The sequence below is a fragment of the Myxocyprinus asiaticus genome, chromosome 37 (genome assembly GCF_019703515.2).
Source record: "Myxocyprinus asiaticus isolate MX2 ecotype Aquarium Trade chromosome 37, UBuf_Myxa_2, whole genome shotgun sequence".
Lineage (NCBI taxonomy): Eukaryota > Metazoa > Chordata > Actinopteri > Cypriniformes > Catostomidae > Myxocyprinus > Myxocyprinus asiaticus.
Genome location: NC_059380.1, coordinates 25,931,377 through 25,953,953, shown reverse-complemented (window position 1 = coordinate 25,953,953; position 22,577 = coordinate 25,931,377). Strand labels below are relative to the sequence as shown.

Sequence of the window (22,577 nt, the reverse complement as noted above, 5' to 3'; positions counted from 1 at the left end):
AAATTTAGCCTATTGGTTAATAACCTTCTCTTATTTTATTTTTGATTTTGCCAACAGATAGTTTTCTGCCAACACTGTGGCATGATCCTAAGTTGTCATAATGGCTGGCCACTATTTACCCTGCACCTCATCTTCACAAAATAGCAAATGCATTGCTTTCATTTTCCGTAGCAATTCAGATGGAAAGATATTTACAACATGGATATGATGCCACACTTTTGGTTGTATAGCTGGTAACAGCATTAAGTTAACTGCATCAGGCAACAAGTGTTGACTTTTGTGAATAAAGCTTTTTTTACAGTATCTATAATAAGCCTCATTTACACATCAAATGAAACATGTTTGTGCTGAAAATAATTAAATTAATTGAAATACACAAAGCAATGAAAGCACAAATAGAACCTGGTTTAACTGGATTGTGTGCAAATTAAATAAGACACGTTTTTGCATTGACATTCAGCACCCAAAATTGACAGAACTGTTTTTGTCCCTTTTTATCTTCCAAACGTTTTGGAGGGCACTTGACAATGTTCACTACATAGATCAGAGAGACTCCAATTGAAAGTGTCTCATCCAGTTCCAGATTTATGTGCATGCAGGAGACTCTCAATAGTTTAATTATTAGAGATGGCTTTGCAGTGAAGATGGGCATGCTGAGAGTGTGTAGCAGATGCTGACTGAACGCACTCTGTGCTCCTCCAGTGACTTCAGACGGACTGGGTGGAGAGCAGACAGATGGCTAAAAATGTGTTTACAATTCACTCGGCTACACTGCCAGCAAAAGACCAAGTCATCGCAATTCAAGGATGTCCCCTTTCAACAGCCAGATAGACAGAGAACAGGAAGTCCTTTCAGAGTGCCATTTGTGTCCCTAATACGTTAAAAATGACTTTAAACAATCACTAGCTGATGTCAACTTATTTAAGAATTTTTTTCTAAAACACATCAACAAAAATCCAGCAACTGTATATTTTTTCTTCCACCATGAGGATGATTTCTATATTAGCAAATATTCCCATTTTTATGAAAACTGAATATTCTAAATATGACAAAACACATATCCTTATTATAGCTTTAGTATTCACTCAGCTGATCTACTACCAAATAGGCAATTATTATATAAAAAATTATTACATTTATTGTAATGTGTCTGAGGATACCTGCTGATAAAGAATGTCAAATGAATAATTCACTGAATATTTTAAAAGCAATGTTTTATTTCCCATCAAAAGGCTTATTCAAAGTTTCCCCACAAGAAAACATAAATGCAAAGTACAGTTCAAGTCTTGCACATCTGAGAGTAACAGTATATCGGTTTCAGTATATCAGAGAATATCAGTTTCTACCTTTTCTAAACAGACATGAACAGTTATGGATTGATTTATTTGAACATGACATTATTCACCATTAATTCAAAGCCAAGAAAATAATGAGATGACTTTCATGATCAACAGATGTCGGAAAAAAGAGAGGTGTAGCTGTAACTTTATTAAATGTAGACAGTATTTTCTTCAATCTGATTCGTGTTAAGTGAGAAAGACTGCTGGATGTCTAAGGTCACTATGTTTCTGCAGTAGTTGGTTGAACTTGCACAAACAGGGTCTTCGTGTTCAGTGTCTTTAGAGAGGATGTCTCTGTCAATTCTGAAAGATAAAAACAATGAGTTTAACATGTGCAATAAGCATAGGCAAATAATCAGAACTGCTAACATAAATTGGGTTTTCATCTACATATTTTATGCGAAATGGTGGATGGAAACACCAAAATATGAATAAAATCTCCAAATTGCGCATAAAAAAACAAATGCTTGCTTGAGGTGGATACATTTTATTCAATAAGACAAGCGCATTAACTATGATGGAAACACATTAAGCTTAGAATTTATATAAGAATACAGATGTGCCTCAAAATTCAAATGCCTGAGTCTCATCAAGCCATGTGAATACATAATTCACTTAGAGAATATCGCATAGCATCTCAAATGTTACTTTTGTCATTCTTTAATGCCGGAGCCAAAGCCCGTCATCAAAATGACCGTCCATAATTACCTCCCAGAACTGCCTGATACACGTTCGTTACCAGATATAAGGCATCTGCTGCCGATCGCATGCAAACATGAGGTTTGTGAGAGCGTTTTGTTTGCACACTAAACCGCAAGTACATTATTACATTGAACAAAAGAACCACAGTGCCTTCTCCAGTAGCTACAATTTTTATTATGTGCCAATTTCCCCAGGAAGTGACGGTTTTTTTTCTCTTGAACACGTGGGATGGAAACGCTGTTTTATTTGCAAAATGTTTTTGAGATATTTCGCTTTTTTGCATGAATTACATTTGTAACTTGGATGAAAACATGACTAGTTGAAAGGCAGAAAAGCCAAAAATGCTAATAATGGAATTACTGAATCAAGTTGTTAATCCACAATAGTTTGACAAATTACTTATCAGTTACTTATTGTAAGTGAAATTACTTTAAATATTCTCAAGTAAATGCGAGTGTTGCCTGCCCGTGCAAAACTTTCCATGGTGATGCCTGGGTGGATGGTTCCTAGGGTTTTGTGGGTGGTTGCTGGGGCATTGCTAGGGTGTTTTGAGTGGTTTGTAGGTGGTTTCTTACTGGCCAACATCTCTATGATATTCCGGTCCTTATATATGGCTCGGGTTCCTATTGGAGTGACCTGTTTTCAAAATAAAGAAACATCGAACCCAGAAGAGTCTGCAAGCAAAAAGGGAAAATGACCGTACTAAAACAAAAAACAACATCAGCTTGGCTTTTTCAGAGGTGGTGACAACTCTGAGATCTGAAAGGATTTAAAACCGCTTTTTCTTGCTCGACAGGTAAGATATTTTTTTGGACTGATAGTTAGCTAGGTAGCTCTCTTAGCACGGTAGTTCGTTAGATAGCGTTAGCCACGCTAATGGGGCATTTTATTATGGATTGTGGTACTACAGTGCTTGATCTTATTTTTGAGGAAGGAAGGACAATAAAAAAAAAATAAAAAAAAAAAACTTTATGCTGGTGACAATGCCAATCTTTAAACCAGTTACTACCTTAGTCTATTTGCCTGCTAGCTAAGTTATAATAGTTTCCACTGTTTGCACCGTCTCCACCGTTTGACTTTAACTGATATGACTAGCAATCATTGTCTAGTGTCAGTGTTGCCTAACTTTTGTAACATTATTTATTTTGAAACAATTGTTTTCAATATGTTAAAACAACAGCGGAAGATATGCTACTTACCTGCTAATAAGACATTTTTCGGATTTTCATCGTTTTCTTCCTTTCATTATTTTATATTATTTTTATTTTTGTTTAGGGGAGGGGCAAGTTTTGTTGTTGTTAGTGACATTCGCTCTGATAAGTTGATCACCTGTAACCATGGTTACACTGGTACTCCTTAAACCATCAGACTTATCCTTGCAGAACAGCAGTGCCAAAGCCCGACTGATGTAATTACCATAACAGTGTTCCTCTGCAAGTAACCTGCAGTTCTATGCATCAACTGCTAGAGGGCCAAAAGTTACATTTTGCAGCTTTAAGTAATAGGATACCTTTCCTCAATAAGCCAAACAGTTTGAGATATCATTCATGTCTGTAGCATAAACAGTAGGGCTGCCCCCTAATAGTCGACCAAACGTTAGTCGATGAGAAGTGTCTTGGTCGACCAAGTTTTGATTGGTCGTTTGGTCGCAGAAAAAAAATAACTCCACAGGAATCCGACAAACACCGGTATTACCGCTGGTTGAACGCTAGGTGGTAATTTTCGTTAAGAAGGGTTAGGGTTAAGCTTACACGATAAAGGAAGACATCTTGATTTCTAACTTTTAACTTTTTTTTATTTATTTTAACAAAAAATTCAAATGAAACTGGAAAAAAAATTAAGTGCAATTAAAATGTGGTGTTCTGTTTTGAATGTTGAATGTTGTCAGTAGTTTATAGAATAAAACAAAAATTTAAATTTTACTCAAACACATCCCTATAAATAGTAAATCCAGAGAAAATGATAATTTTGCAGTGGTCTCTTAATTTTTTTCAAGAGCTGTATGTTGCTCCCAAATTTTATATCTTTCTATCTTAATGGTGCCCTCACAGATGTAAAAGCTGCCCATGCCTCTGGGCACAGACACACCACCATACCATGACAGACAGTGGCTTTGGACCTGATGCTGATTACAGCTTAGATGGTCCTTTTACATAATGGCCCGGAGAACATGTTTACTGGTTTAAAAAAAAAAAAAAAAAAAAAAAAAATTGAAATGTGGACTCGTTGGACCACAAAACACAATTCCTCTGTTCTTCTTTATATCCCTTTTGGACAGTGCTGATGTATGGCTTCTGGTTTGCACTGTAAAGCCTTCACTTGCATCTGTGTATGAAGCGGCAAATCCCTGAAATGTTGTCATTATTTTTCCGGTAAAATTCTGGCAACAACAAATCGGACCACCTTTTTACCTATTTATAGTGTTGTTACTTCTTGTCTTCATTTCTCTTCTATTCTGAAGTTTGTCCCCACACGAAAATAAGTAGATCGATACAACTGCAAAAAATGTGGAACTGAGAGACATATTTCCATTCTTCCATATTTGTCTTCTCAGCCCAGAACACTGTTAGTCAGCAAAAATAAGACTTGTATTATTTGTCTAGAGCCCAATAGAACAGATGAAGATGTATTTGTTTGTTGGTGTCTTAAAGAAAGTGGGTCATATCCCAGAAGCCTTTTGAGTACTACTGTCAGATACATGAGACAGAGCTGATTTAAAGAATAAAGATGGCCTTCATCCTCAGTCTCTCAGGTTTTCCTCCTTAGAAATGGTAGATATCTATCTAAGGTTACGCTAGACTCCCATAAGTATGGGTGCAACTCACACAATCATTTGACTATCCTTGATTGGAAATTGATTTAAAGGGGATTTTTGGCTTTAGTTCTGTTCTGTGCTAAGGCAAACATGCACTGTTTGTGATATAGACATGAATGATATCTCAAATCATGGTGCTTGTTGAGGAGAGTTGTGCTATTACTTTTCTGATTTGACCACACATAAAATTTTCATCTGGTGGATGCTAAAAATGATACAGCCCTTACATTGAAGGAGGGACCCAAACCTTATCTAGGGGCCAGAATATTATAAGGCCATTTCACACTTAAAATCATTAACCCGGGTTATTCTAAACCCCGGGTAAACGGAATCCTGGATTATCCTGTTTTATGTTTAACACTTTTCATACTTTACCCTGGATTAATAATTAATCCTGGGTATCCATGTTCCTATTTTTCACACGGTTCGTTCATAAACTTTCACATTCTTATTTGCATATTTGTGGTGTCGATAACAATGATTGGACGAATACAGCTCACGACGGACACATAACCTGTCAATGGAGCTGCCCTGCTCTACTCAAGTAGGTATAGCTGCAGACCGGAGATCTCCAAACGGGGGCGGAATCTCCAGAAGGGGGGAGAGTTACTCCAAAAGGGGCTTGTGCCAACTCCAAAAGGGGGCGATATCTCCACAGACGGTTAGTGTTAAGGAAAGGGTTAGGTAAGGGGCTCCCTATATCTTTGCTGGCGATTTGGAGCTCCCGCCCCTTTTTGGCACTCTATCTGCTGCTATACATTTCTCACTCTTCTGTGGAAATGTCGCCAAGCAATTCAGCTCTGTTTGTCTTTTGTCTTCTGAAATACACTGCAAAACACAGAATTCTGTCTTCATCAAGGCGGTTATCGTGTTTGCCAGCACTGTTCAATACTTTACCGGTTTCCCTCAGACGGAGGATGTAAACAGCGTGTGAAAGTTTCAGAGACAGTACAAAGTGTATTAATATTTAATGAGGTAAGTACCGAGGCTTTATATGATTGGTTGTCTAAACAACTTTCTGAATTATTCTAAAACCTAGGGTTGCTCCGATACCAAAATTTTGGCTTCGGTACAATACCAGCCCTGGTACTTCGGTATCGATACTAAATCAATACTATAATCAACAAATAAAAACCTCAGATTTTTTATGAAATTACACAAAAAATGACTTGAGAACTGCATAACTCTTACAGATTCAAATTATGCGTTTTCCGTTTTAATTTTTCTAGATTCCATGTTAAAGGTTTTAATGAAATATTATGATCAAATGGTGTTTAACCAAATTGATACATACAGTTTTACCCAAATAAAAATATAATAATTATTATGATTTTGTTTTTTGTTTTTTACAAAAAAAATATTTTTGGTAAAATAAAATACTGCATAACAGAGCTTTACAGTATTAATGAAAACATTAATGAAAAAAAGAAATCTGATCACCTGTGGCACAAGGCTGCTTGTGATATTGCTTACAGATATTAATAATAATAATAATAATAATAATAATAATAATAATACAACCATTTAATATTACATAATTATTATTATGAGTATTTTTGCTACTTTCTGAATATTAAAACTGTATACAGTAGTTCTATTTTTCTGTCTTAAAACATGCATCCATTTGAATAGAGCTTTCATGTTAGTGGGACTTTTATTTTGACAGACCTTATAGTTCTTCCTGTTTTTCGGGTTAGTTATATCAATCTTCCCATTAATGCTGGGATACTCCCGTCGCGACTCTTGAGCTGAAATCTCTGAGCTGCACCCGAGGAGCTCATTTAAGTGTTAACAGCTGTTTATATTCTAAACACACTGCATGAAAATTTAGCACCAGCAGTGTGTTGAGTTTGTGTTGGTGTGTGTGCATGCATGCGCCCATGTGTGTGTGTGTGGGAATCATATGACAGAGCAGAGCGGCACCTCTTGTTCATTCTGTAGCGTGCAGCGCATGTGACTGTATATTATTTAATTAAATTACATCCTTCTGCTGTTTAAAGATCACTCTTGGCCATATCCAGAGGGTTTTTTTGTCATTGATTTCATCTCAAAACTGTCACATCTCATATCATTTTGTTAATGATAGCATACTGTAATATGGTACCGAAATTAGCAACAAGATGATATCGTACCGTTTAAATTTTTTTGGTTTCGTGGTACTTCGTTATCACTGGTAAACCACGCAACCCTAATAACATCACATCGTTTTTACACTGTATACCATTGGCACCGCAACACAGGGTTGACCCCGCAAATGCGGAGCTAACCCTGCTCCGGAGTAAAAAGCGATGCTAACCACCTTTCAAAATTACAAGTGTGAAACGCTGCGTTACCCAGGGTTAAAAGCGGTGTTTAGAACGAAGATAACTCGGGGTTAAGTGCAGTGTGAAAAGTCCTATTGAGACTTGGAGGTGGGCTTTTTTCACTTGGCCATTTGGCAACCACCCAGAACACCCTTGTGTAAGCGCCTAGCAATGCCCTGGCAACCAGCTAGAACTCTTTAACTACTGCCTTGGCAACCACCCACGACACCATAGAAACTGAACTGCAATGCCCTGGCAACCACCCTAGCAATGTGGTTGCAAGTTTTGCATAGGAAAGCACCACTTGCATTTTCTTTTGCAAATTTACAAATCTTGTCTGTTTTAGACAACATCATAATATGTAACACTATATACTATACCCATTTATACACAACAATGTAAAATATCGACTGTCCCTCACGTTTGTGTATATGTGCTCATACACTGGAGGAATCCTAGAGTTTGATGCAAGAGGGAAACCCCACTATTGCAGCACAATTCCGCTGCAGGTCGCGATAGAAAGTGAAAGAAAACAAACACAGCAACAATTCTGGAATATCTGGAAATAAAGTGAAAAAAACTAACAAAAAAACCCCCCAATAAAACAAAGTCTTTCTCGGATCCCATGTCTGTTATTTCAGGATAGCTGCAGGTATCAGCTCATCCAATTTAATACATTTTAATACCCTTTTCAAGACCTTTTCAAAAATATTTAAGACTCGCTCGTTACTTCAATCACTATCGGGGTTAATGCATATATTTACCCACCACTAGATGCAACATGAAGTCACATATTAAAATGAAACGTTGCTAATGCGAGAGTAAAGGGCTGGTTTGATACTGTATGCCTACTGTGTGTATTTTTATGCAGACTACAGTAGTTATTAAAGTTCATTACTTATGCTTATGTTCATTACTCTACACAAGGTACCTCGACTGGATGTCACTCCAAAAATCTTACATAAACATCCATTTGTTTTTGTTTTTCAGTGCACTCACTGAGGCTCTCATCAAACATGAGCACAAATGGCCCTGCATTATTGACACAACCAACAAGCTTCTCCATGAACTAGACCAAATCGAATTATATATGCGGTCATGCCACACGGGAAACTTTTTGCTTTATCTGAGCTATATTTTTTCTATATTAGTGAACATTGTTTGAAAAAGCTGGCAAATATCTTCGTTCAACCTGAATGAGTGGTGCTTTACCACTGTTCTGAGGCACCACAGAACTTCAGCATGCAATGAATCAGTTGCTGTTTATATATTTGCACCAATACAGCAATTCGGTCGGCCTAATAAAAAGTAGAATTTACCAACAAATATTTTTACTAAAACATTTTTGTGAATCAAAAGTATGCAAAAATTACAGTACAATTTCACTCACTTTTTTGGAACACATTTGAATATTATTTTATTATATTATTAATAATATTATCATTGTGGGTTCCTTTCAAGTTTTTTATTATAATATAAAATTGAATTATTATAAATTTGAAGATTAGATTTTGTTTTTATATAATAGTAATATATTTCTGTAGTATTTACTTCACCTTCACATGGAGCTTTTATTTTGGCATACTTGGAGCCTTTATTTTGGTGGAAAGGGCAGTGTTTATTTAACAGTTTACATTGTTCCTCATTTTAAATCTGCTTAAACACTATCATCTCCTTTTCTGTGATACTGCATCACGTTTTTAGATTTGTATAATAACTTGGCTTTGACTCTGGCCTTCAGGACAGCCAATGGAGCAGCACCCTCTTTAATTCACTCCTGCAGGTCTATGTCCCCTCTCGCACCCTGCGATCTAAGAATGAGCGACGCCTGGTGGTTCCATTGCAACATGTCACAAAGTCAAAGTCGATCATTCATATTCTCTGTTCCTCAGTGGTGGAAAGCGCTTCCACCAGATATCAGATATATTCTCCAGATATCAAAAACAGAGCTGTCTTTTGTTCCAAATTGCATATAGACTGCATTTAATATGTAAAGTTTTACCATTATCTATGCAGCAGATATTAATACTCATCTTCTATTATTTGTATTTTTTTTATAAAAAGTTTCTGAATATAATTTCACCATATTGTGTGATATCCTAAAATAATCTGTGTTGTAAAATATTTTACTTTTTACACAAATTAATATTCGTATTAATTTCAAAATTAGTTATTTCAATGTGGGACTTTTATTTATAAAAATTATGTCACCGGCATCTCGTCTCATTATCTACACACACATTTGGAGCTTGGCTAAGATGGCGGGCTGAGCACGTGTGCTTTTACCGAGCTGCCTTGTTAATCTCCCAATTTTGACTTGAAAGTTACAAAATTCTCATTTACACCTACCCAAAGTCTTATTTAGACATTGCGTGATTGTTTTTGTCCTCAAAATGCGGAAGTCTCCTCAGCACACGATTCACCCCAAGATTATTATTCCTCCGCCTCATCATACAACCCCAGCGTCAGTTTCAGACGTCCCAGAGATGGAGGTAAAGGCTGATTTAACAGAGACGTTGTGACTCGTCTCATTTCACTCCTACTAAGTCAAATACTAGTTCTCACGACAATGACATCAACAGTGCAACTCTGCTGCAAGCCATTACTTCACTGACTGTTCGTTTTGATTCATAAGATGAAAAATTAGAAGAAATGGCGAATCAAATGCGAAGGAATAGTATTATGATAGCAGAGATTTCCAACACTTTTGAGTTCAATTCTGCTGAAATTAAAGACGGCAAAGAAAAATGCCTAGAGACGAGCAAATCGCTCATGGGTTTAACCACATCACACAAAGAGCTGGAGAGCATAACATCTGATCTTGAGCGGTATAAAAGAGGATGGAATCTCCGGATCAATGGCATGAAGGAGAAGCCTGAAGAAGATTCCCACAGGGAAGTGACTGACCTTATTGCTGAAATTGCACCGCACTTGATACAGAAAGTACAAGACATTGTTGACACAGTGCACCGAATCGGCAGGAAGGAACCAGGGAAACCAAGGCAGATGATCGTGCAATTTACAATGCGCAAATACAGGGATGAAATATGGAATTCGACGAAGAATTCGTCAGTCTGCCTGGACCATGGAGTCAGACTCATGGAAGATCTTACAAAGGAGGATCGAAACGCCCGTGCTGCGCTGTGGCCTTTGATTGAACAAGCATGTAAAGAAGGGAAAAAGGCTTACTACTGGGGGCCATTTGGTTACATTGAAGGAAGATGCATTGACTCAACATAATCTTTTACTTGAACTGATTACAGGTAGGATGCTGTTAGATATGATTATTTGGAGACATACTGGTTTGTGAGGTTTGTTCTGGGTTAGTTGATACCCAACCCTGAGACACTCTTGTTCCTTTTCATACCAGTGCTTGTTCTTTTTGTAATTTTACACTTTATTCTTTTATGTTTCCAGTTAATTTGCCTTTCTTTTGACCTTATTTTGAATGCCCCGAACATTTAATGATGTTAATGAAAACGGCAATGTTCTTATTCTGTAAAGGTAGTGGCTCTCACTGTACTTTTCTACAAGAAACACACTCTAATGTAACTGATGCTGTTTTTTGGTCCAATCAATGGGGAAATAAAGTTTTATTTAGCCATGGATCTTCTCACTCGGTAGGAACTGCAATTTTATTTAATAACTGTCCAGGGGAAATAATTTCTTCTTGAACTGATCTCAATGGACATTGGATAGTGGTGGTTTTAGATATTGAAAATATTTTTTTCATTCTGATTAATATATACAGTCACAATAATGCTAAACAGAATCAACATCTGCTTTCTGAGATTTCTTCCTTAATCTCTGATTTAAAGAGGTTATTACCAACAGATAATATTGTTGTAGGTGGGGACTTTAATGTTGTACCAGATGAGACATACTGTATGATAGTCATCCACCCAAAAGCGATACCTCCCAACCAACCTCCTTAATTAACCATTTTTGCAATAATCTTAAATTGATAGATGTGTGGAGATATCTTAATCCTGATCTCAGATGGTTTTCTTGGTTAAGACCCAATGCTTCCAGCAAATCAAGAACTGATTATTGGCTTATTTCATATAATTTATTGTTGTTTGTAAAAGATTGCACTATCTCGGCAGCGCCTCTGACAGATCACTGTGCCATTTCTTTATTAGTTAAACCAAATTATAACACTTCACGAAATAAGGGATATTGGAAATGTAATTCTGATTTACTTAACGAGGGATTCTGTGATAGAATAAAAGATTTAATTCGGAAAATTAATAATAATGATGACTTCAATTCTCATAAAGCCAGATGGGAGTATCTTAAATTTAAAATTTGTGATTTTTCTATTAATTATAGCAAAACACTTGCTAAAGTAAGGAGACAGCACGAACATAACATTATCTATGATATTAACAAATACTGTAGTAAAAGTGTATTAAGTAATGATGAAAAAAGCTAAATGTTTTCGCTACAATTAGAACTGGATAATTTTTACATTAAGATAGCCAAAGGTGCATATGTACGTTCAAAAGCTAAATGGATAGAAGAGGATGAAAAAAGTACTTCTAACTTTTGTAGATTTGAAAAAAGGTGACAATCTAAAAATGCTATTCTTTCATTAATGGAGAATGATACTGAAAGCACAGATCCTAATTTAATAAGCAAGGAAATCCATCGCTTCTACAGTGACTTGTATTCTTCTAATTTCTCCCAAATATATTGTAATAATTTTTTGAAAAAATAATCAATTTAATTCCTCTCATTGACAACGAATTGAGAGATTGCTGTGATGTTGGGTTACGGATTGAAGAACTTGATTTAGCGGTTCAAAAACTTGAGATAAACAAATCTCCTGGTCCTGATGTTCTCACAGATAATATGTAGATAAGATATGTAGATAATCTTCATCCAATTACATTGCTCAACAATGATTATACAATTTTCACACATATTTTTGTAAATAGATTAAAAGATGGCATTAATAATTTAATTAATGAGTCACAATCCGGATTCTTTAAAGGGAGATCTATTCATAATAATATAAAATTGGTTATGGATTTGGTGGAGTACAGTCACTTGATAGAGGATGATGGATTTATTCTATTCTTAGACTTTAAAAAGGCCTTTGACACATTAGAACATGTTTTTCTTTAGAACTTTTTGTTTTTGGTGAACGATTTGTTAGTGTTATAAGAATGATTTATAAAGACATGAACAGTTCAGTATCTCTCCCTTTCGGTACATCACAAAGATTTCCGATTGGTCGTGGAATAAGGCAGGGTAGCCCATTATCCCCTCTTTTATTTATTTTGGCTGCAGATATGTTGTCCACTTTGGTTAGTCATGATTTAACGGGAAAGAAATGAAATGTATTTGGAAAAACTTTAGCAATCAGACAGTTAGCAGATGACACCACATTAGTTTTACAAAATAAAGGCCAAATCCCTCTGACTATCTCACTAGTTAACTCCTTCTCTAAGGCATCAGGCTTTCAACTGAATTTCAACAAGTGCAAGCTTATGGTCCTACACCACAATGAAGTAACATCTCTGTATAACATCAAAGTTAAAGATACAGTGAAATACTTGGGTATTTCAGTTAACAGAGATTTAAAGATTAGTATGAAAGTAAATTTTGAAAATAAGTTACAAAAAAATCAATAGAATCTTAAATTGCTGGTTGCATAGAGATATTTCTATTTCTGGGAGAATTTTGCTGACCAAAGTTGAATATTTATCTAGACTGATTTATCCCGCTCTCACTTTGGCTCCCTCCTCAGCTGTTATAAAAAAAAAGTAAACAGAAAATGTATAACTTTATTTAAATCTGATATAATCAAATCTTACGAACAAGGTGGTTTGAATGTAATTGAATTCGAGAATATTAATATCTTGTTAAAACTTAAGTGGCTGCAAATGTTTATATGTAATGTTGATAGCTTTTGGTTTGCAGTTCCTTCAGCTTTGTTTAGAAAATTAGGTGGAATTCACTTTCTTCTCAAGTGTGACTATGATTTATCCAAACTCCCGGTGAAACTATCAGCTTTCCATCAACAAGTCTTATTATTTTGGAAATTGGCGCGCGCGCGCACACACACACACACACACACACACACACACACACACACACACACACACAATTTTACACCCCACAATACTCCTATCTGGAATAACAAGTATTTTTTATATAGAAACAAATCTCTATTTTATGAAGATTGGTTAAGTAGAAACATCTGGTCTGTAATGGACTTAATGGATGATAATGGTAACACTTTAGATTATAATGCTTTCACTTTAAAACACGGGTTTGCCTGTCATCCGAAACAATTCTTCACTGTTATTAATGCAATACCTTCTGGTATAAAATGAGATGTTCCCTTTCTTATTCAAAAGTTACTGCAGTTCTTCCCTATATATATATATATATATATATGTTGGTGATATTGAATTTAAGAATAAACACTGCACTAACAAATACATACAGACAGGTTATAATCAAAACTTGCTATCCTTATCAAATTTTAAGAAATAAATTAGATCATATATTTGATAAACATATGGTAAAATATTCTAGAACAGCCTATTTAAGATTTCCTCTTCCCCCCCAAAGCGAAAGAAACACACTTCAAAATATTAAATGAAATATATCCTTCTAATAAATTCCTAAATCTAAAATGTAATCTTGAAAATGTGCCTTGTCATTTCTGTAATTGCTCTTATGAAGATACAGAATATGTATTTTTTTTGTGCAATTTCTCTAGTGCCTTTTGGAGAGCATTTCAGGATTGGCTGATAGAAAAATATGTGGTTGCTGATGGTTTCACTTTCACCTTACGAAATATAATGTATGGGATAACCAAAGACTGCCATGTTTTGTTTTATTTGATTAATAACATTATAATATTGGCAAAATATTTTATACATAAATGTAGATTCTTTAAATCCCCTCCTCTGTTTATTATATTCAGGAATGAATTAAAACACTTTTCAGAAGCCCTTACAAAAATGAAAAGTCAAAATGTAACAAAACTGTAAGATCTTCTTGTAATATATAATTTACTGTAGAAATGATTCTGCCCCCATCTTCTTTTTTCTTTTTTTTTGGATTCAGTCTGTTTAAATAATGCCATTTTTTATTTTATAAAAAAATAAAATAAAAAAAATACACACAGCAACGCAGAGAGAAAGCACAGGACAGCAGCGGTTACAGCTACAAATGCACACTTTGTGTCACGTTCCATCATTTGAGTCAGATGTAATTTTTGGGAGAAACACGATTTATTTTAAGCTTTTAAATTGTCACTGTTATCTCGAAATTCAAACAATAAATGTAGTATTTATGCTCTTTAATGGTGTGTGTGACAGATTGCGGCAGCTGGCCATTCAAACAGAGTGGGGAACAATGCTCTTTCTCTCCAATTTATAGTACGAAAAAAAAACATGAATGAACGTATCAACAAGGGTATGTTGAAAGATACGGTACAACTTGTCTTCTCTCATGTAATCACCCAGTCTGTTAATGGTGAAATGACAATGGAGAAAATGAATGGGGAATATCTCGAGCCCCGGAGCAGCACTCACGGGACCAGCGCATATGTACACTGAACCAGAGATTATTTAGCAGAGATGGGCCACTTCTATTAAAATGAATGGGAGAAATTAGAACACTCAACCAAAGAGCTCTGAATGCACAACGGTCAACAGATGTAGAAAGGAAGTCCTGCCTTACAGTTAAAAGAGCCAATCACCTTTTAGATACAGACATCACCTGTCAATCAACTCAAAGACGCTTATGCACATTAGCTATACAAGCTGGGAAAATTAAATTTTTTTGCGTAATATGAGGTAAAAGAAGCATTTTTATGATACCAGTATTGCCAGATTTGATTGCTGATTTGAAATATGTTCTTTGATCGTAATCTTGACCAGCCGTTTTTGAGATTTTGGTCTTTCTCCATTCAAGTAGATAGGATCTGCACTGGTATGACTGGAAATAGCCTCCCGATGTTCAAACAAACAAAAAAATAATACCTCGGGCAGGGGCATAGATTCCAGGGGGATGGAGGGAGGTAACCCATTAATAATCAAAACAAGCAAGTACAACACCCCCCAATATTTATACCATGATCAATAGAAACATGGAAATTCTTCACACTGTAAAAAAAATAAAATAATTAATATTACTTGTTAGAAAAAGTAGCTTTTTCCTGGAAAAGCTACCCCATTGTGAAATTATAAAAAAAGAGGATTTTAACTGTATAATGTAATTAAGTTAGTACTGTAGCTGCCTTTAATTAGTTAATTCCCAACACTGATGGGGAACACCAAAGAATGCTGCAGCCCTAGGCGACTGCCTATATCACCTATGTCAGGATCAGCCAGGGGATTGGTTGTCATGTCTTTAGATCCCATTGGTTTCTTTTTAAAAACTCAACAGGCTTGTCTTTATAGTGTTTTTAGTGTTTGGTTTCAAATTGTCTCTTGAACTTCGATGGTTTATACTCTCGGCAGCTAATAAATCACCATACACGCAATGTTTCCTTTTAGCTTGCATAGTTTTGTTGGTTTTCAAGGATGAGGGCATGTAAAGCAAATCAAATATAAACAGTGTTGGGTACACTACTTTCAAAAAAGTAATCCACTACTGATTACTAATTACTTTTGGGGGAAAAAATTTAAATTACATTATTTTACCAATTACTTAATCTGGAAAGTGATTAGATTACTAATTACTTTACTTTTAAGTTACTCTCTAAAACCAATGAAACCTGCAGGAAAAAAACAACAAATGTGACACTAATAGCTCTTTTAGTTCTTTAATATTGACTGAAATATTAACCAAATTACAGCAATATGACAAAGACAGCAACCTGGCAAAAGAGATCCAATGCATTTCTAAAAATGCAAATTAACTTTCTTATCTCAAATATGCTGTAGTGGTATCTTCAGGTGTGTGTGTGTGTGTGTGTGTGTGTGTGTGTGTGTCTGCTATCTACAACCTTCTTAGCTGTGTGTGGCATGTATGTGTACAGTAAGCTTGTTTACCTGTGTTTGTGTTGGTGTGAAAGACTGAAAAAGAATACTAATGAAGTGAAAACATTTCTGAAAACCCATTTGCAGACAGCTTTGATAGTAAAACCATTGTGTATTTGAATGCTTGTTGTTTCTTTTCGGCGTGCATATACAGGTTTGCTTGTGTGTTAAATCATGCATGTCTGTGTGCATGTATGTCTGTTTGTGTGTGTACATGTGCAGCATGTGTGCGTTTACACAACTTTACAGCGAGTGGATTATTTCTACCCCCCGGCTTGTGCTTGGACGAATTGAGTATCCTTTATCACTTGCACATCTGTAACGCTATTGCATTGTGTCTGTGTTTAATTTTGTACAGTACATAAAGAACATAAGAGCCATTTGCTTAGCAACATCTTTTTCAAGACGCCGTTCTGCAAATGTTTCCAACTTGTGAGCAATACATTCCTCTGTCAGACAGGAACGTGTGCTGTTTTCCATATACAGCCGAAGCCGATCCCCTCTCCTCCCGCGGCAGCTGCACAGGGACACCCGAGGGAGACGTGCGAGGATGGGGCAGAGCGCGGAGATTTGAGGAGGATTTGTTGCCGGCCCAGCCTTGTGTGCCTCTCTCCTCCAGCCAGGGCTTGGAGCATGCTGACACAGAGCTTGCTGAGATTGATTGTGAGCGCATGAAAACTTGAAATGCTTCACTTTCGTTTTCAGTTTGAATAAACAACTACACTCCACTGCATCCACAGTAATGCTGCTCACTCATCTGCCGTCGCCTCTATACGTGTCCTCTATGCCGTGGTTGTTTGTTAGAGCGCATGCTCATTAGCTGACACAGCAACACACATAAAAGTACTAACATAGGAATGTAATAATTTTAAAATGCATTCTACTTAATATTATTGTTTTAGTAATAAATGTGTAATCCAAGTAACTTAATTTTATTCATGTCTGTAACTGTAATCAGATTACTTAATTTTGTTAAGTAACACGTTACATTACTGTGTTACCACAAAATGTAATCAGATTACAGTAACGCACTGCTTTATAATGCATTACACCCAACACTGAATATAAAGGTGAAGAAGTTAACACTGATGACCTTGGTGTCTGACCTCATATGACAAACTCTGAGGATGTTTTCATGTCACAGTGGAAAAGGTCTAGAGTGAAGTGGAAGCGCTATGTAACACTAGTGTGCCGTGAAAGACTGTCAGGTGTGCCGTGGAAAATGATCAAATTCCACAAAATAAATACAGTTTTTTTCCCGGAATATATGTCGCAGATTTTTTTCATGATCTGAAAGGTCCTGCAACTTATAGTCCGAAGCGATTTATATACATAATTTAAACGTAACTGATGTCGGCTGGTCAAACACGCGCACCAAACAGATGAAAACATAGAGAATGCATAGAGACGGTAGAAGCGTTTTAAATTTGCCAGTTCAGAATATTTTGCCTTTACAAAGTATTTTATGCAACCAGTTTAAACCCGATGCGATTTTATTTTCGGAAAATACAGTAAATAAATACATAAATCTTTTTTTTTTTTTTTAATCATAAAACAAGACTCCTCATTTCCAACAATAATAATTACATTAATTACATGGTCAGCTGCAGTGTTGGGTGAAGTCAAAATAAGTAATTAACTACTGTAACAGAATTACTTTTTGAGTACAAAAGTAGTGAAGCGCATTACATTTCAAATGATTCAAGGTGCAGTATGTAACAATTTTCATGTAATATTCGCCTTTTTTTTTGCCAATGTGTGAACGGCTTGTAATGCAACTTAAAAAATTAGCCCTTCCCAGACTTCCTAGGTTGCCTATTAAAGCCGGTAGACTGATTTTCATGTGAAGGGAGTGGGTCGCTTTTGCTGGGAAAATCCAAAGGATGTGACGTTTATGCGCACTCCCGAGAGCCTTCTACTGAATCCCGTCTGGCAAAGCGGGAACGTGATCGTGGTCGAGCGAAAACTAGAGTGAATATCAGCAGGGCATTTGATTCCTTCTTGGGAACTTTGCTCGGTTTTGGGGATCAAAACAGACGCTGAATTGGCGTTCTCCTTATTGGACCGGTAAGCTTACATAACTGCAAAGCATGTGAAATATAGTGCCATAAGGATTGATCTGTGTAATTTTAGCTAACTTGATCTTGCCTGCTAACGCCGACGCTACCTTGTTTCGTAACTTTCAAATAATTTCAACAATCTTCTCTTTATACTAAAAGTCAGGTATACAGGATACATTTAAGCAAATACGCTGGTTTCTTGATCGTAGTACAACATATGACATACAAAACATACAATAGTGCAACATAACAGTGCAGTGCAACAGTAAACTGTCTGGTAAAGTTCGGTAGTATGCAGCTGTATGTGTGTATCAGTATGCTATGTTAGCTGATAAGTAGTTTTAGTTTAGTCTCAAAGTTTGTAGTAAAACAATCATAACTGTGCAATTTTAATTATGCTATTTCATCTGTCAGCATGATGTCGGTGAATCACGTTCAGTCTCTTTGTACGTCACGTCATTGTTTTGGCCGATGCTCACTCGCGTCCCTATGGAGCAACAGGTAGCAGGCTGCAGTTCACTTAATGGCCACAGATGTCATTAATAACAAGGGTTTCTGAATCTTACATACTGCACCTTTAATTTAGTTTTACTTGGGCTCCACATATGTCTCTAGAATACATTTAAAACATGAATTATGTTAATATGTAAACCTGTTTGCTTTTTCTGACAGCTGAAGGGTCTGCGTTGCCTAATGAGTCAATGAACAAGGAGGAAATATAGATATTATTTTGAATTTGTTGAGTGGAAACAAAAGCTTTTCTGTAATGTGATTACTTTTCCAATGAAGTAATCGGTAAAGTCAGAAATCTGATTACATTTGAGTAGTAATTATTAATGTGAAGATAATTTTTTTTTTTTTTTGAGTAACTAATCACAACCCTTGACCTGGAGTGAAAGTGCACATTTTACACAATACATGTTCCTATACTGTAGGTCAGGGGTGCTCACACTTATGGCATGAGATCTAATTTTTCACAATGCTATTACAGTAAGATCTACCATGTGCAATTTAAATATACATTGTAGGCAGTGTTGTCATGATACCATTTCAGTAGTAGGAACCAATACCAAATTTGATGATTCTCGAGGCAAAAACTAGTTTTTTAATAATTTATTAATTGGGTAAACATTGTTTCAAGTTATTATTTAAGATTAGTACAACAGTGCTTAAACTTTCTAACAGCAGCATCAAGTATTCAAGTAAACATTCTTACATTCATGCATTACGGGTATTTACTGTATGATTATAATACATTAATAATTTATTTTAAAGCTGAAGTTATCCAGCCAAGAGCAATGAATGGTTATCTTTTTGTTGTTGTTAATATGAATGAAATAGACAGTGGCAGGTCTATCAGGCTGCATTTACAGTCCTAATACACAGATCCGATAATTTGATTAAAATCCGCTTTTTTGTCCCGGTGTTTACACATACTTCAGACATAACTGACTGTGTTTCTATCAATACCTCGATAAGACAGGCCTTTTTAATTGTATTTGACCATCAAACACAGTTAAATCGCGTATCTGCATTATGTGAGCGCTCTCACAACAAATGCACACAAAAAGAAGCCGTCTGTGCCAAGGAGCTCTAAAATACCGGTCTGTGCCGTCTGTCAGACAGTGCGAGTTTCCGAAACACAGTATGGCAGGGGGAGAGTTATTTACATTCAAAGTGATACCTGATTGGACAATTCAATAATATTTATCAGGAAAGCACTACCTAATTGGTCGGACAAACTATAGCCCTACCCCTAATTGTAACCAATCAGGTAGAGCTTTCCTCATAATTATGAATGAGTCTTCTCCTGCCATCCATCTTACGTTTTGGAAATCCACCTGCGTGGGAGCTGAAATGAGGAAATAAAAAGTGATCTTTAAGAATTTCATTATTTGAGAAGTTTCTCTCTCTATTCCCTTTACCATTTGACCTGATAACGAGATCGACCAGTGGTTGTCTTGCGATTGATCAGTCGATCGCGATCGACTTAATGAGCTCCCCTGCTCTAGGTGCTCTTCCAATGGTGCGTTGTTCATACCTTCTGTAAGGTCTTCGTTCATGTAGAGCTTCAGTCTTCTACCTCTCAGGCCAAACACTTTAGCAGTTTCATTCAGCAGATCAGGATACTGTAACCCGTTTTTACCCAATGGATTCATTAACAGCAGCGTCCCCACATCTCCATTCTGACATTCTAGAGAAGAAACGAACCACACATTCACATCAGCAGAGAGATCTAAACCATGCAAAAGTACATCCCAACCAGCAGAAAACATATTACAACAGGGATGATATTAAATTACATGTTCTGAGACAGAACTAAAACATAGGCCAATATATTTCTTTTTTCTTTTCTAGATTTTGTTCCCCACAATTTGGAATGCCCAATTCCAAATGCACTCTAAGTCCTCGTGGTGGTGTATTTACTTGCCTCAATCCTAGTGGCAGAGGACGAATCTCAGTTGCCTCCGCATCTGATATCGTCAATCTTATCACGTGGCTTGTTGAGCACGTTACCGCAAAGACATAGCCCGTGTGGAGGCTTCACGTTATTCTCCGCGGCATCCATGCACAACTCACCACCACGTGCCCCACCGAGAGCGAGAAGCACATTATAATGACCACGAGGAGGTTACCCCATGTGACTCTACCCCCCCTAGCAAACGGGCCAATTTGGTTGCTTAGGAGAACTGGCTGGAGTCACCCAGCACACCCTGGATTCGAACTCACGACTCTAGGGGTGGTAGTCAGCGTCTTTACTCGCTGAGCTACCCAGGCCCCCAGGCCAATATATTTCTTTAACGTGTCAAAGAACAGAATACTGCCTAATTACTATGCAGTACATACAGTACAGTATACTGCCTATTACTTTTAAATAGTAAGAGAAACAGAACGCAATATGCAACGATAAACATTTAGAACAGCAGTATGCTACATTGTTAACACATTACCTCAGGTTGTATGCTAAATTCAGTGAGTGGCATCCAGTTATACTCTTAGAAATGCAAAGATTATTCTGCATTTTAACACCATTCTAAATGGATTAAAATGTCTCAACATATGACAGTCCAATAAAATATTGCATTTGTATTTACTTCTGGTTAATTCACCACACTGGAAATGGAAGTTCAAGTCGAGCCCCTTATATTGTGGGATACAGTATTCCACATCATGTGGTCTGACGTTTACTGCACATTTTAGTAAATACAGTTACTGTGAATATATATATATATATATATATATATATATATATATATATATATATATATATATATATTTTGCGCAATGATGCAAATGAATCATTAAGAATCAAGAGTTTTGAATTGATTCATTGAACTGATTCACTGAAATGAATCAAACTTTCCAACTCAAATGCTGTTAGCACAGTCTTTAGGAAATGTAATGGCCACATAAAAAGTGCATTAAAATCATTGCAATATTCATAAATCATTGCAATATTCATAATGTTGCTTAAATTATATTGCCAGAAAAATAATCGAATAGAGCTAAGCTGATAATTCTTGGTTATCTGTTAAAAAAAAAAAAAAAGAAAGAAACAAAGGTAAAACTTTACAATAAGATTTAATTAGTTTACATTAGTTAATGTATTAGGTATCATGAACAAATAAAGAACAACATATTTTTACAGCAATTATTAATCTTTGTTAATGTTAGTTAATAAAAATACAATTGTTCTTTGTTAGTTCATAGTGCATTAACTAATGTTAACTAATACAACTTTTGATTTAAAAAATGTATCAGTATATGTTGAAATTAACCATTACCAAAGTAAATAAATGCTGTAAACGTATTCTTCATGGTTAGTTCATGTTAACTAATGTTGTTACCAAATGTTAACAAATATTGTAAAGTGTTACCAAAAAAAAAGAAAAAAAAAAAAAAGACATCTAAAAATGCAGTATGCAAAAAAGCTGCTTACCTGCTGGACTGGTGTTGGTAAGTTGCAGGTTAACGTAAGGACACAGGAGAGAGTCTGAACTGGCCACGTCTGCAGGACTTGAACCTGAGGTCACTGTCAGAGTTTTCCCGCTCAATGCCATCAAATCGGTCTTTGGGTTTAACTCTGAAAGAGATAAAAAATATATATAATTGCATATTCATTTCTAGATTATTTCTAGCACTACTGAAGGCTGAATGCATGTGCCAGGTACGGGTAATATAGATTTAATACATTTTGCTTTGAAAGCAATTCAGGAATCTCTACAACAGATTGGGACTGTGAGAAAAAAATCAGATGTCACTGAAGTGACATCAAAGTGACTAAATACTGACATTTAAGTTAGTTTGAAAACATACTCAAATGTTTCACAAAATGCTTGACAAACAAG

The 22,577-nt window shown here is 36.0% G+C and overlaps 1 protein-coding gene across 2 annotated transcripts in view; it reads right to left on the bottom strand.

Annotated features, from left to right (window-relative positions):
* Window positions 1-384: 384 nt before the first annotated feature.
* The window catches only part of LOC127428168 (isoleucine--tRNA ligase, cytoplasmic-like), a 165,134-nt gene continuing 142,941 nt past the window's right edge, over window positions 385-22,577 (bottom strand). For both annotated transcript variants that reach the window (XM_051676316.1, XM_051676317.1), the window contains 3 exons: window positions 22,169-22,312; window positions 20,270-20,422; window positions 385-1,643 (listed from right to left, as the gene is read on the bottom strand). In XM_051676316.1, coding sequence (XP_051532276.1) covers window positions 1,561-1,643; window positions 20,270-20,422; window positions 22,169-22,312 — 380 coding nt within the window. In that variant the 3' untranslated portion in view covers window positions 385-1,560. The remainder of the gene's footprint in view (window positions 1,644-20,269; window positions 20,423-22,168; window positions 22,313-22,577) is intronic.